Here is a 12,548-nt window from a genome sequence, read left to right as displayed (position 1 = left end):
GCAAATTGGCATTATTAAGGTCATTGATTGATATGTCCCTGGTGATCTTTCTTTGTAAATAGAAAGAAAACTAAAATGTTTAATATACATTCAGTCTCATTTAAATCAACCAACTTGAATTAAATCCCTCTCTGTCCCCACTGCACTTCTACTTCTAGGCCAGAAATAAAACCTGCATAGACTGAAGGCTGAATCCAGCTCACTGTGGTGGAGATTTGGCTCCCACTATGTTTGAGGGGGATAAAAATTAGTTACTAACATTAAAATCATGAACTTGCACATAAATATCCAGACTTCTGACTTCTCTCGAAAACTTGGCCAACTGACCCACTTTCCAGTATGGCTGAAGTGGAGGAGAGGCTGCTCCCAGTGGAAAGGCATGTGCTGCCCAGTGTTGAGCACGGCTGCCTAGGCTTTGTATCATTTCTCTTGCCTCCTGGACCCTGAGTTTGTGAGAACTAGACTGATAGCTCGATTAAGATAAATACCACTTGTGTCTTGATCAACTTTGACTTTCCACCATCTAACTTAGACACCAGCACACATGTCTTCCTTGTAGGTTTGTTGGACGATATAAAATATCTTGTGGATGCATATGGCACTTCTTCCAATACTGAAATCATGCAATTGAAATACTGCTCTGCCCTAAATCTTTGATGCAGATTGACATAATAGGTGCCCCTGATCTCTGCCATTAGACCCACTACCTAAAGCCACTCATATGTCCTTGGGCTGCCTCTCAAGCCTTCACTTTTCCATTTGACCTCTTTTCCTCCTAGCAATCAGCTCTCCAATGAGGACAGCAAACCATACCTCATGAAGTGGCAAAGCAGACCACGTGAGATCATGAATGTCTAGCATGGCCCCTAGTACTCATTTTTATGGTGTTCTTAGCAGTTATTTTCTCCAAGTTGGCAAGTTTCTCCACTCCTTAGATGTCCATGCACTTCATTTTGGTTTTCCAGCCAAGCCTCAAGGAAGAGATGACCGTAGAAGTCTCTGTATTCTGATAATTTTCTAAGATCATTCACCAAAGACAAGGATGGAGATAAAAATTTTATCAAGAACTTTGTATTTTTATCAGATCCATTAGTGCCCTAAAGCGGACAATTAGGGCAGGTTAGAGCACATATAACTAGAAGCTCCTGGTCACCACTGCATGCTAAGGAACTAAAGCTTCCCTGAGTACTTGGAGCCAGGAAAGAAGCATGAAGTGGCTTGTGCTCCTCGGGCTGGTGGCCCTCTCAGAGTGCATAGTCATGTAAGTATGGGGACTGTAAGTGGCATCATCTTCCTTTCTGGGTTAGAAAGAAATAGAATATTTCCCTGATAGTCTTAAAGTTCAACTCTTACTTATTGATAAGCACCTTTCTATAGGTACTTATCCTTGCTTCTTTAGCCTTGGGCTTCCCAGGTGGTGCTATTGGTAAAGGACCCCTGCAAATATAGGAGATGTAAGAGATGCGGGTTTGATCCCTGGGTCGGGAAGATCCTCTGGAGAAGGACATGGCAACCCACTTCAATATTTTTGCTTGGAGAATCCCACGGGCAGAGGAGCCTGGCAGGCTGTGGTCCATTGGGTCATATAGAGTTGGACAGGACTGAAGGGGCTTAGCATGCATGCATGTGCCTTGCTATAGAAACTGTGGGTCCCTGGGTCGAGGTACAGGTTTGCATGGTTGCACAACTCTTGGAACACCATCATGTGGTGACCTGCTGAAAATGGGACTCCTTGTAATTGCAACCTGTACAAATGTATGTGTGGTCCTGTGGAATAGCATTTTTCTACATTTTATTCTAGGTGTCCTCTCTGTTCTCTCTCTACTTCAGTGTGTATATGTCTATGTCTGCATCTCTGCTTCTCTCTCATTTATCTCTCCATCTCTTTGGAAGTCTCTGTGAGTGCAGATCTGAGAGGATAATAGGCAGGAAGGCCAGGGGTCTCCAAACGGACAAAATAGCTTGCAAGTGTCAGACATTTTTATCTCTCAAGCAGCAGGAGGAAACCAATTAATGATATATTTTTCTTTCTCTATACAAATTTAAAAGGAGGTTTCTCTTAAAATACTGTGTTGCCATAATGACACTTGGTTTTACCTAAAGTTAACTATTCTCAAACATTGAGATAACCAATGCATTTTTCTTATGGACATGTTTGACTTAAGCTATGCTAATGTGCTATGCATTTACCCCAAACTCTGTCTTCAAGTCGGTTCCGCCTCATGGCTTAGAACCTACTTGACGAACCAGCATGTTATACTCAGATATTGTTCTCCTAATCTATGTAAATAAAACTATTTGTATGGTAATCTGTGCTACAAGACTCAAGTTAATCATTTTATGGCCCAGGATGAACATTTGATGCCAAGATTATCCCAAAATTCATCTTATGGGTGAGGGGCCTGGTGCCATTCTGAGTTTTAAGATATTCCTTTCTTTCATTAACCGACTGCTAGTGGAGAAGGCAATGGCAACCCACTCCAGTACTCTTGCCTGGAAAATCCCATGGACGGAGGAGCCTGGTAGGCTGCAGTCCAGGGGGTCTCGAAGAGTCAGACACGACTGAGTGACTTCACTTTACTTTTCACTTTCACGCACTGGAGAAGGAAATGGCAACCCACTCCAGTGTTCTTGCCTGGAGAATCCCAGGGATGGCAGAGCCTGGTGGGCTGCCATCTATGGGGTCTCACAGAGTTGGACATGACTGAAGTGACTTAGCAGCAGTGACTATACAACATCCAGCTGAAGACTAGCAGGGGGGTACTCTTTCTGCCCTCTTCTGATGCCTATGTCAGAAGCTTTCCCTGTCTCCTTTATACTTTAATAAAACCTTATTACACAAAGCTCTGAGTGATCAAACCTCATATCTGGCCCCGGATTGAATTCTTCTCCTCTGGAGGCCAAGAATCCCGGCCATCTTTTAATTCAGCAACAATCTTTCACATCTCTCCATGTTGTTTTTCCTTCTTTTAATGTTTCAGTTTTGACTCATCCTTGCTTCTTTAGCCTCTTAATTTCCCTAATTTGTTTCCTATCTCCCAGATTCTTCTCTCAATTCTCTGTTCCATTTCTATTGGAGGAAGATAGGGAGAGCTACTTCTTTGTTATTTTACATCTCACAAACAGTGTGACTACATCCAAGTGACAAACTACTTGAATTTCAGATTTCTTCCCTGTACAAATAAGATAATGGTTCTCTTCTAGAACCTTCCTCCCTGAGCTTCCTTGAGAAGGATATAGAGGGATGGCAATGGCAATACTAATGGTTGTCATTATTGAGATTTAAGATGTATCAGATACATGATATCCATCACTTCACTTATCTCCCAAATTTTCTATATGGCGGGGGGATCATTAAATTCCACCTTTTTACCCAGGGGTAAGCTGAGAATCCAAATGGTCTTACCCAATGTTACACAACAGAACCTGTATTCAAACCTACGTCCTTGCCATGGTGTTTGCATGGCATTCCGATAATACGGTGACACTCATAAAAACGCTTGGAAAATACACAGTGTATTACAATGACAGTTATACCTTAACAAGGATAGCTAATTGTATCTTCTCTGTTTCTTTTCCTAATCCTCCGTGAAAGTTTGCCTCTAAGGAAAATGAAGACCTTGCGAGAAACCCTGAGGGAAAAAAACTTGCTGAACAATTTCCTGGAGGAACGAGCTTACAGACTGTCCAAGAGAGACTCCAAAATAACTATTCACCCCCTTAAGAACTATCTGGATGTGAGTTTATTGGGAGGATGGCTCTCACAGCGCCCCCTGGTGCTCTGGCCTAGCACTGTGGTTCTTCAGGAAGTAGCAGGTGGGATGTTGGGGCTGGGGCTCCTGCAGGAGTCAGAAACACTGAGGCACAGGGACCCCATTCCAGAGGAGAAGGCACTCTCATCCACAACTCTTGGTCTGTGGTGACTGGGCCCAGCAATGACCAGGTGGCAGGTAAACACCCATTTCTGTGTCAAAGATGTGTCATAAGTTTGAGGGAGATTGTTCCTTCTGAACTAAGTGAACCACTCAGTTACAGATGAAGGGTGAGCCATCTCCAGTCAAAAGATAAAGCCAACTGCAAAGCAAGTGTGCATCCCCAGGCAGAGGAATTCAGCTTCCACAGATGCAAGAATAACAGCAGGAAAAAGTTACTGAATCCTTATTCTGCATAAGGCCATAAGAATCTAACACTGTGGTTATTGTTATTAGATTAGAAAAAAGGGTATGTTTTGTCTTCAAAATTGTGCAGGCTAGCCTGAGAGAAAGGCAAAGAGTAAATATATGTCAAATGAAAGGGTCACCTGTGTGGTGTTGATTGGATGTTGTCTGAGTTTAGAGGGAGTGGCTGGGATTGATCAAGGAGGACCTCCTGGAGAAGGGTGTGCTCAGACTGGGTTTGAAGAGGAGACTAGAGAGCTTCTCAAATGAAGGCATCAGGACTTCCTTGGAGGTCCATTGCTTATGACTCTGGGCTTCGAATGCAGGAGGTAATTTTTCAACCCCTGGTCATAGAGTGAATATCCCGCATATCACATAGTGCAGGAAAAAGTATCAAATGCAGGCACCTCTGAGAACAAAGGCTGTGAGCTGCATGGTGATTGGAAAGTGATCTCAGGAGACATGTGACACCCAGAGGGAGGCAGAAGTGTGGAAATCGAGGGGAGCCAGATCTGCACTAACCTACCCTTCCTGGTCCCCATAGATGGCCTACGTGGGTAATATCACCATTGGAACACCCCCTCAGGAGTTCCGGGTCGTCTTTGACACAGGCTCAGCTGACTTGTGGGTGCCTTCCATCAGCTGTGTCAGTCCAGCCTGTTGTGAGTACAAACACTGCCCCCCCTCAAATCAACCCATCTTTTACTTGCCCTCTCCACCCTTCTCCACCCTTCTCCACCCTTCTCTCCACCCTGAATCTCCCTCTCCACCCTTGGCACCTGACTGACACTCATCTCTTGTGTCTGCAGATACACACAAAACCTTCAATCTTCACAATTCTTCCAGCTTCGGGCAAACACACCAGCCTATTAGCATCTCCTATGGACCTGGGATAATTCAGGGATTTCTTGGCTCTGACACCGTTCGGGTAATGTGGAAACAAAAGCTGAGTCAGGACTGACTATGGAGTGACCACTGCTTACAAAACAGATACAGGACAAGCTGGCAGGACCGTCCTACCCTAACTCCCATAGATATTGGCCTCTTACCCACAGGATCCTGTCCCTGGGGAGACAGTTTCCATAGTGACACACAAACAAATGGATTAGCTAACACAGAGAGGGGCTTGGGCTGTGGACTTGCAGCTCCTCTGCCCATGAGCAGCTCAGGGTTCATTTTGCTGGGAGCCAGAAGAGGGGGGAAAAAGCACCAACTTTTATATTCTCAGACTGTGCCAGGCACTTTCGTGGTAATAACTTGTTTAAACCTGCAACAACCCCACACAGCAGGTGCGTTGACTAGCTAATGATACAGATGAGGAAACAGATGCAGACAGCAAGGGCTTGCTGAGGTCACAGGTGTGGTAAGCGGTGGAGCTGGGCTGGCTTGTCAGAACTGAAGCTGGTGGTGGGTATTTGGGGAAAGGATAAAACTGATCTGGGGACCCTGGGTGCAGTCAAGCACTTCAGGTATGCAGGGTGGATAATCAGGAGGCCAGAGATGTAGGTGGGCCTAAGTGTGTTCTTAACGTATGGGGCCTTTGGGAGTCTAATAAAACCTATAGCCTCCCTCCCCCTAGTGCCTGAGTAGTTCACCTTTCTCTTTCTCTCTCTCTCTCATACACACTCACACAAACACACATATACCCCCAAAAGGGTATTTCCCAGGCAGTAATTTCATAAGAACCCTGCCAGAAACATTGTATAATAGACTTCTGTCCTACTGGGCAGATGCAGAATCCAAAATACATTACCATCAATTTACTCCATTTCTGTCATCAGTTCAGAGAGATGCCAGAGAAGGCTCTCCTGCTCTTTACTCATTTTGTCCACAAGGGGACACCACTGGGTCCTGGCCAGACTCAGTTGCCCCACCTGTACAAGAAGGCATGAGGCCAATTTGACTCACTCAGATGGTGTTTTTCACAGGAGCAGATATTTTATTTTATTTATTTATTTTAATTGGAGGCTAATTACTTTACAGTATTGTAATGGTTTTTGCCATACATTGACATGAATCAGTCATGGGTGTTCCTGTGTTCCCCAACCTGAGACCCACTCCCCATCCCATCCCTCAGAATCATGCCAGTGCACCAGCCCTGAGTACCCTGTCTAAATCCACAGACCACATAAATGGAACCCAAATTCCCCTCCAGGCTAGGTCTAAAAATCTGAGGTCTACCGAGGACACACAAAGACCTCAGATCTCTGCAGTGCTAATGGCATCTCTTCCTCAGCCCAAGCCTAGACCCACTTAACAAAACTTTATGTGGGAACACTCTTCTCGCCCACAGATCGGGAACCTTGTTAGCCTTAAACAGTCATTTGGCCTAAGCCAGGAGGAATATGGGTTTGATGGTGCACCCTTTGATGGCGTCCTGGGCTTGGCCTACCCCTCCATCAGCATCAAAGGTATCATCCCCATCTTTGACAACTTGTGGTCGCAAGGTGCCTTTTCTGAGCCTGTCTTTGCCTTCTACTTGAACACGTAAGTCTGAGCTGGACAGTCCCTCTCCAAATTAGTTATAAGATGCTTTCATTTGTATGAAAATTATGCAACAATTGATACAGAAGTATGCTGAGAGATGATCTAACCCAGGAAAACTATGGCCCCAGGGCCCCACCTGGGTTCACCACTGGGGTGAAAAAAATAAATTTATTTATTTATAAATAAAGTTTTATTGGTATACAATCAGGCTCCTGGATGCAAGAGCTGGGGCTTGGAGTAGGGGGTGAGCGAAAAGGAAAACTAATGCAAGGTGTCAGGATACAAGTTGGAAGAAAAGGCAACAGGATTTGCTGATGAATTTGACATGGAAGGAAAGAGAGGGATGGTGGAAATCTTTCCTTCCTCATGAACATTTCACTGGGCACCCAGGACCAGCTAAACAATTTTCAGGAGTCAGTGCAAAATGAAAGAGTGGGACCCAAAACAAAAGTGTGGGATTTCTTTTTCAACAACTATTGGGAATTTCAAGACAGGGAGAGCAGAGGTGGGGGCCCTGCTGAGTGTGGGGCCCAATGGACAGCACAGGTCACAGGCCAGTGAAGCCAACCCTGAATGACTTGAAGCCACACCCTTGGTCTTTTCAGGCCTTGGTTTTTCTGAAAAAATACAGACTGTACAAGGGGGAAGCCAAAAGCCTTCAGCACACTGCCCTCTGAGAGTATCTGACCACTCAGGTCGCAGGAGGTCCAGGGCCTCTTCTGAAGACTGAGTGGATAGAGACCTGCTAGGTGGCCCAGGTTCTAACCTCCTCTGTGCCACTCATTAGCCAGCGACCAACCTCAGTCTGGTTCTCAATTGCTCCTAGACTCGATTTCTGCATCTGTACATGGGGCCTTATTAGGGCCTTGATGGGTGGACAGGCACAACTCTCAGACAGTGCTGTTGTTACTGTCCTCAAAGGATCCCCGCCCCATCTCTATAGATGCAAGCCGGAGGGCAGTGTGGTGATGTTTGGTGGAGTGGACCACCGCTACTACAAGGGAGAGCTCAACTGGATACCAGTGTCCCAAACTCGCTACTGGCAGATAAGCATGAACCGGTAAGCCTCTCACTCTGAGGATCACCCCAAGTGATGCTCCCATATCTGTACATGGACACAGACAAACACACAAATGCACTACCAGACACACAATTAACCGACATACACACCAACCACTACGACACAGACAGACACACAGGCACACATACAAAGACACTAGTAGGCACATATAAACATGCATAACCAGCCAGAGACACACAAGTACACACACAGAGCCACATATGAATACACATAAACACAGAAACACAAAGATACACAAATCACCCATGGGTTCATAATCACTCCAGGCTTCCTGCCCAGGGCTCTGAACAGGGTCCATCACAGGGTCCAGAGAGGCCTGTGCGCTGTGGGAGGACTGCACCCCTGAGTGTGAGGTGGGGAGCATGGTTATAGGACTTTACAGTGTGATGAAAAGAGGATCAGGGAAAATTTCCTCAGCCTGAACAGAGCTGTGATAACATGACCAACTGTCGAGGGCTACATGGGACCAAGGAAGTTAGTACAGATAAATGTCAGGTTAAAAACAGGGAAAGTCCTGAAGAAATGGGGAAAACTTGTCTCCTTAGGGAGAAGCTAGCCAGCAGTGGAGAGAGGTTGGCCACAGTCTTGGGACCCAAAAGCGACTCATAAAAAGAGACACCCCACGTCCCTAGGCACACATGGGGCAGGGGTTATAACTGAGAGAATCAGGAAGGTGGGATCCAAGAGTGGCTTGAAAAGAAGAGGTAATCATTGATGAGATTCTGTGTTTGACCCTCAGATAAAAGCTTACTGGTCCATTGAGGTTCTGTGTCTAGTCAGGTATCACCTGGTCAGGGTCTCAGGGTCTGAGCCCAGTGAGGGGTTGCTGCTCAGAGACATCCCCTCCCAGGGCAGCAGGTCTCCCCCACCCCTATGAGAATCTGCTGCCGCAGGAACCTCCATCTTTACTGTGTGTTTGTCCCATTGTTGGTGAGACATCAGATATACCTCTCTGGATGGTCTTCATTCATTATTTTCACAGTCTTCATTCACTCATTCAACAGACAAGCATTGTGCATCCACTGTGTGCCAGGCACTTTAGGGATGTGATGAGAATAAAACTCGTCCTCACATCTAAGAAGGCAAATGTACAAGAAATGACACACACACAGAGTGAATTGTCACTTTGGTACATACTAGACATGAGGAAGGGTCTACAGATAGTGATGAAGACAGGAGACTGATATACACTGGGGGAAAGACTTCCCTGGAACCACGACAGTTAAGCTGGAATCTGGAAGATGAGGAGAAATTAGCTAGTCAGAGGGGAGGGGGCTCTTCTAGGAAGGAAGCATGTGTCAAGGTATTAAAGAGCCTGGTGTATTCAAGTGCTGCATTCACGCATGTCAAGGAAGGTGCTGTGATAAGAGCAAAGGAAAAGTCAGGGCAAGAGATGAAGCTCTGGTCAGGAGACAGTCAGGGAGGGGGCAGCTGTGAAGGAGCTTTCTGTATGACCCTGATGCCCGCTTTGTCCTACTGTCTCTCAGCATCAGCATGAATGGGAATGTTACTGCTTGTTCTCGTGGATGTCAGGCCCTTTTGGACACCGGGACATCAATGATCCATGGCCCAACAAGACTGATCACCAACATCCACAAGCTCATGAACGCCAGGCACCAGGGTTCTGAGGTAAAGGGTCATGCTACAGGGTCACTTCCAGTCTCCCCACATAATAAGGATCCTCTGGGCCAACTTGTCTCCTTCTCTCTAACAGTATGTGGTTTCATGTGATGCCGTCAAGACCCTGCCTCCTGTCATCTTCAACATCAATGGCATTGACTATCCACTGCCCCCTCAAGCCTACATTACCAAGGTGAGGGGCCATCCCTGAGGGTTTGTTCTCTAAATTGGGGTTTGCAGGAACTCTTGGGCTACTGCTGGGAGGAGGGCACCCTCTGCAGGCCAAACCACACCATTGCAGATGCTGCTGATCCACTATGGCTAGGCCAGCACCTCCACAAAATCAACCACTTGAGAGTAGAGGACAGTCTGGGACATCCATCCTCCTGAAATAAATGTGGAGACACCACTCCATGATGACATAGTGGGAGTCACAAGGAGAGGGGAAACACTAAGGGCCTCTGCTCTCATAGATCTTCAGTTCAACTAGACCCCTCAGATGCAGGAACTCAGAAAGTCAGCTCTAGGGATCCCTAAAATAGGACATGTGACAAGGGGGGTTGGCTGGTGGCAGTCCCTGTGTGCTCCCACCATAATGATTAACAGTCTCCCTTTCCTTATTGAAATTGTCCCAGTTACAATAAATTACATGGCTACCTTAGACCTTGACTGCAACTTCCCCTTGCTAAGTCCCAGTTTCCCCTCTGTGAGTCAGGCTACCTGACCCCTCTATGGGGAGGTTGGATGCTAAGGTGATTAAAGGGTACACAGTGACTGCTCAGCCCTGACACAGGGTGGAGGCTTCACGTCAGCTCCCTGTGGGAGTTCAGAGCAGGCTGTTGGGCTCAAAGAAGGCTTTGAGGAACAGAGGGAATTGCAGTAATTCTAAAACCCCTGACTCATGGCACCATAGGGAGGTCTGCTTGGGTCTAGGCAAATCTGCCCTGGGTTCCATGCAAATGGCACCCCACAGTGCTCTGCAAAGGGACCCTGGGACTTATTAGGGGTGATGAGGACTATGGACCAACGGGTGGGGATGGAGACCAGAATAAGTCACCCAGCCAAGCCTGGAGTGGCCAAAGGCTGAGTGTGGGTCCAAACAGGCTTTTCAGAGGGGCTGAGCAAAGGCTTAAAGAATGTGTTGTGAGCGCTGCTTTGAATGTATTTAACATGTATAACCAACAGTGAGCTACTGTATAGCACAGAGAACACTGCTCAATCTAAGGTGGCAGCCTGGATGGGAGGGGTGTCTCTGGGACAAGGATACATGTGTATGTATGACTGAGTCCCTTTACTGTCCACCTGAAACTTCAAATACCATTAGTTAGTTATACTCCAAAACAAAATTAAAAGTTAAAAAGAACCAGTTTTGGGGACGCAGGAGAACAGACATTCTCTGCAGAGAAAACAAGGAGAAGGGGTCAGAAGGAAAGAAACAATATGAGGAGAACTAGGAGAAACTCTCTTCTTCTTTTCTTAAAAAAACTGTATTGCAGTATAGCTGATCTTCAGCGTTGCCTTAAGTTCTGCTGCACAGCTAAGTGATTTAGCTGTACATATACAAATATGTATATTCTTTTTCATTAGTTAGTCAATAAATATTGAATACAGTTCCTTGCTCTAGAAGTAGGACTTTGTTGCTTATCATTCCTCTGTATATTACTTTGCATCTGATCATTCCAAACTCCCAATCCTCCCCTCCCCACACTCCTGCCATATTGCAACCACATGTCATGGCCCTTTTTGGTTTTGGATGAACCCTCATATCCCCAGCTGCTGAGAAAATCACCTGATACTTACCAAAAGAGGGAAATAAAACCAAGAAGTATGCCAGGTCTGGATATTGAGGAGGGAGTCGCAGTAAGCACACAGGCTGACTGGTATGTCTCTCTAACTCCCCAAGGCTCAAAACTTCTGCCTTAGCATCTTTCATGGGGGCACAGAAACTAGCTCTCCAGAGACCTGGATCCTGGGTGGCGTCTTCCTGAGACAGTACTTCTCAGTTTTTGATCGAAGAAATGACAGGATTGGCCTGGCTCCGGCAGTGTAAATGCTTGGACTCGTTCAGGAATCAATCAGGCTGCTCCTAACACACACTCACTCACACTAGGGCACTCCTGCCCAGCGATGCTGGTGAACTGTGTTTGGTGCTCTGCAAACTCTATTCTCAGTAAAGAATAAAATGTTTCACTCTTAATGGTGCTAAAACAAATGGGTGCCTCTTTTTGGATCTGGCAGGTGCGTCATAATCAGGGAGGATCTAGAACCAAGTTTGAACCACAAGTGAGAGGAGCTCAACTCCAGCTGGTTTCAAGGAAAGGGGAGACTTTTCAGAAGGACACTGGAAATCATGTACATAGGAACCAGAGCAGATAGAAAGATCTCAGTGACTGGACCCAAGAAATCAGAAGTCATCAGTTCTCTCTTTCTCACCCTCGCTCTTTCCCCTCTCTCTTCTTTGATTGTCTTAGCCTGACAGCTTTCTTCCTTAAGGCTTCTACACCTAGTGAGGGAGACCAGAGCTACCTGCCCTAGGGTTTTATATCCCTAAGGTGTCTAACCCATTAGGAAAGAAGCTCAGAGACCTGAGGGTTCAAGGGAGTGCTCTGACTAGCCCACCTCAGATCACATGTCCGTATGGTATCTCCAATTTTCTTGAAGAGATGTCTTGTCTTTGCAATTCTATTGTTTACCTCTATTTCTTGCACTGTTCACTTAAGAAGGCTTTCTTATCTCTCCTTGCTCTTCTCTGGAAGTATGCATTCCTTTGGTTTTAACTTTCTCTTTTCTGTTTGCTTTCACTTCTCTTCTTTTCTCAGCTATTTGTAGCCATCCTCAGATAATCAACCACTTTGCCTTCTTGCATTTCTGTGTCTTGGGAATGGTTTGATCACTGTCAAACTTCCATCATTAGCTCTTCAGGCACCCTGTCTACCAGATTTAATCCCTTGAATCTATTTGTCACCTCCACTGTATAACCATAAGGGATTTTATTTAGGTGATGCTTGAATGGTCTAGTTGTTTTCCCCACTTTCTTCATTTTAAGCCTGGATATTGCTTGCTTCTGCCTTCACAATTAGTGGCAGGTCACCACCCTCTGTCCCTGGTGGGAGCAGAGTGAAACCACACAATTTGGGAACTGATGTCCTGAGTTTGCACGTTGGCTCCTCATATCCCTAGTTGTGGGGCCTTGATCAAGTCCC

The 12,548-nt window shown here is 46.0% G+C and overlaps 1 protein-coding gene across 2 annotated transcripts; it reads left to right on the top strand.

The window, feature by feature from the left end:
- The first annotated feature begins 1,127 nt into the window (after positions 1-1,127).
- On the top strand, positions 1,128-11,998 carry LOC113886371 (pregnancy-associated glycoprotein 2-like). 2 transcript variants are annotated; one of them, XM_027532533.1, is made up of 9 exons: positions 1,128-1,261; positions 3,596-3,737; positions 4,702-4,819; positions 4,967-5,085; positions 6,451-6,644; positions 7,588-7,704; positions 9,213-9,354; positions 9,440-9,538; positions 11,249-11,557. In XM_027532533.1, the coding sequence occupies exons 1-9, from the start codon at positions 1,209-1,211 to the stop codon at positions 11,393-11,395; spliced, it is 1,131 nt and encodes a 376-aa protein (XP_027388334.1). In that variant the 5' UTR covers positions 1,128-1,208; the 3' UTR covers positions 11,396-11,557. The 2 variants fall into 2 exon arrangements, with proteins under 2 accessions (XP_027388334.1, XP_027388335.1); XM_027532534.1 differs by lacking the exon at positions 11,249-11,557 and adding an exon at positions 11,584-11,998 and having other exon boundaries at positions 1,169-1,261.
- The last annotated feature ends 550 nt before the right edge of the window (positions 11,999-12,548 follow it).

This window comes from Bos indicus x Bos taurus, chromosome 29 (genome assembly GCF_003369695.1).
Source record: "Bos indicus x Bos taurus breed Angus x Brahman F1 hybrid chromosome 29, Bos_hybrid_MaternalHap_v2.0, whole genome shotgun sequence".
Classification (NCBI taxonomy): domain Eukaryota; kingdom Metazoa; phylum Chordata; class Mammalia; order Artiodactyla; family Bovidae; genus Bos; species Bos indicus x Bos taurus.
Note: the sequence above shows the minus strand (reverse complement) of the source record. Positions and strands in the feature narration are given on the sequence as shown.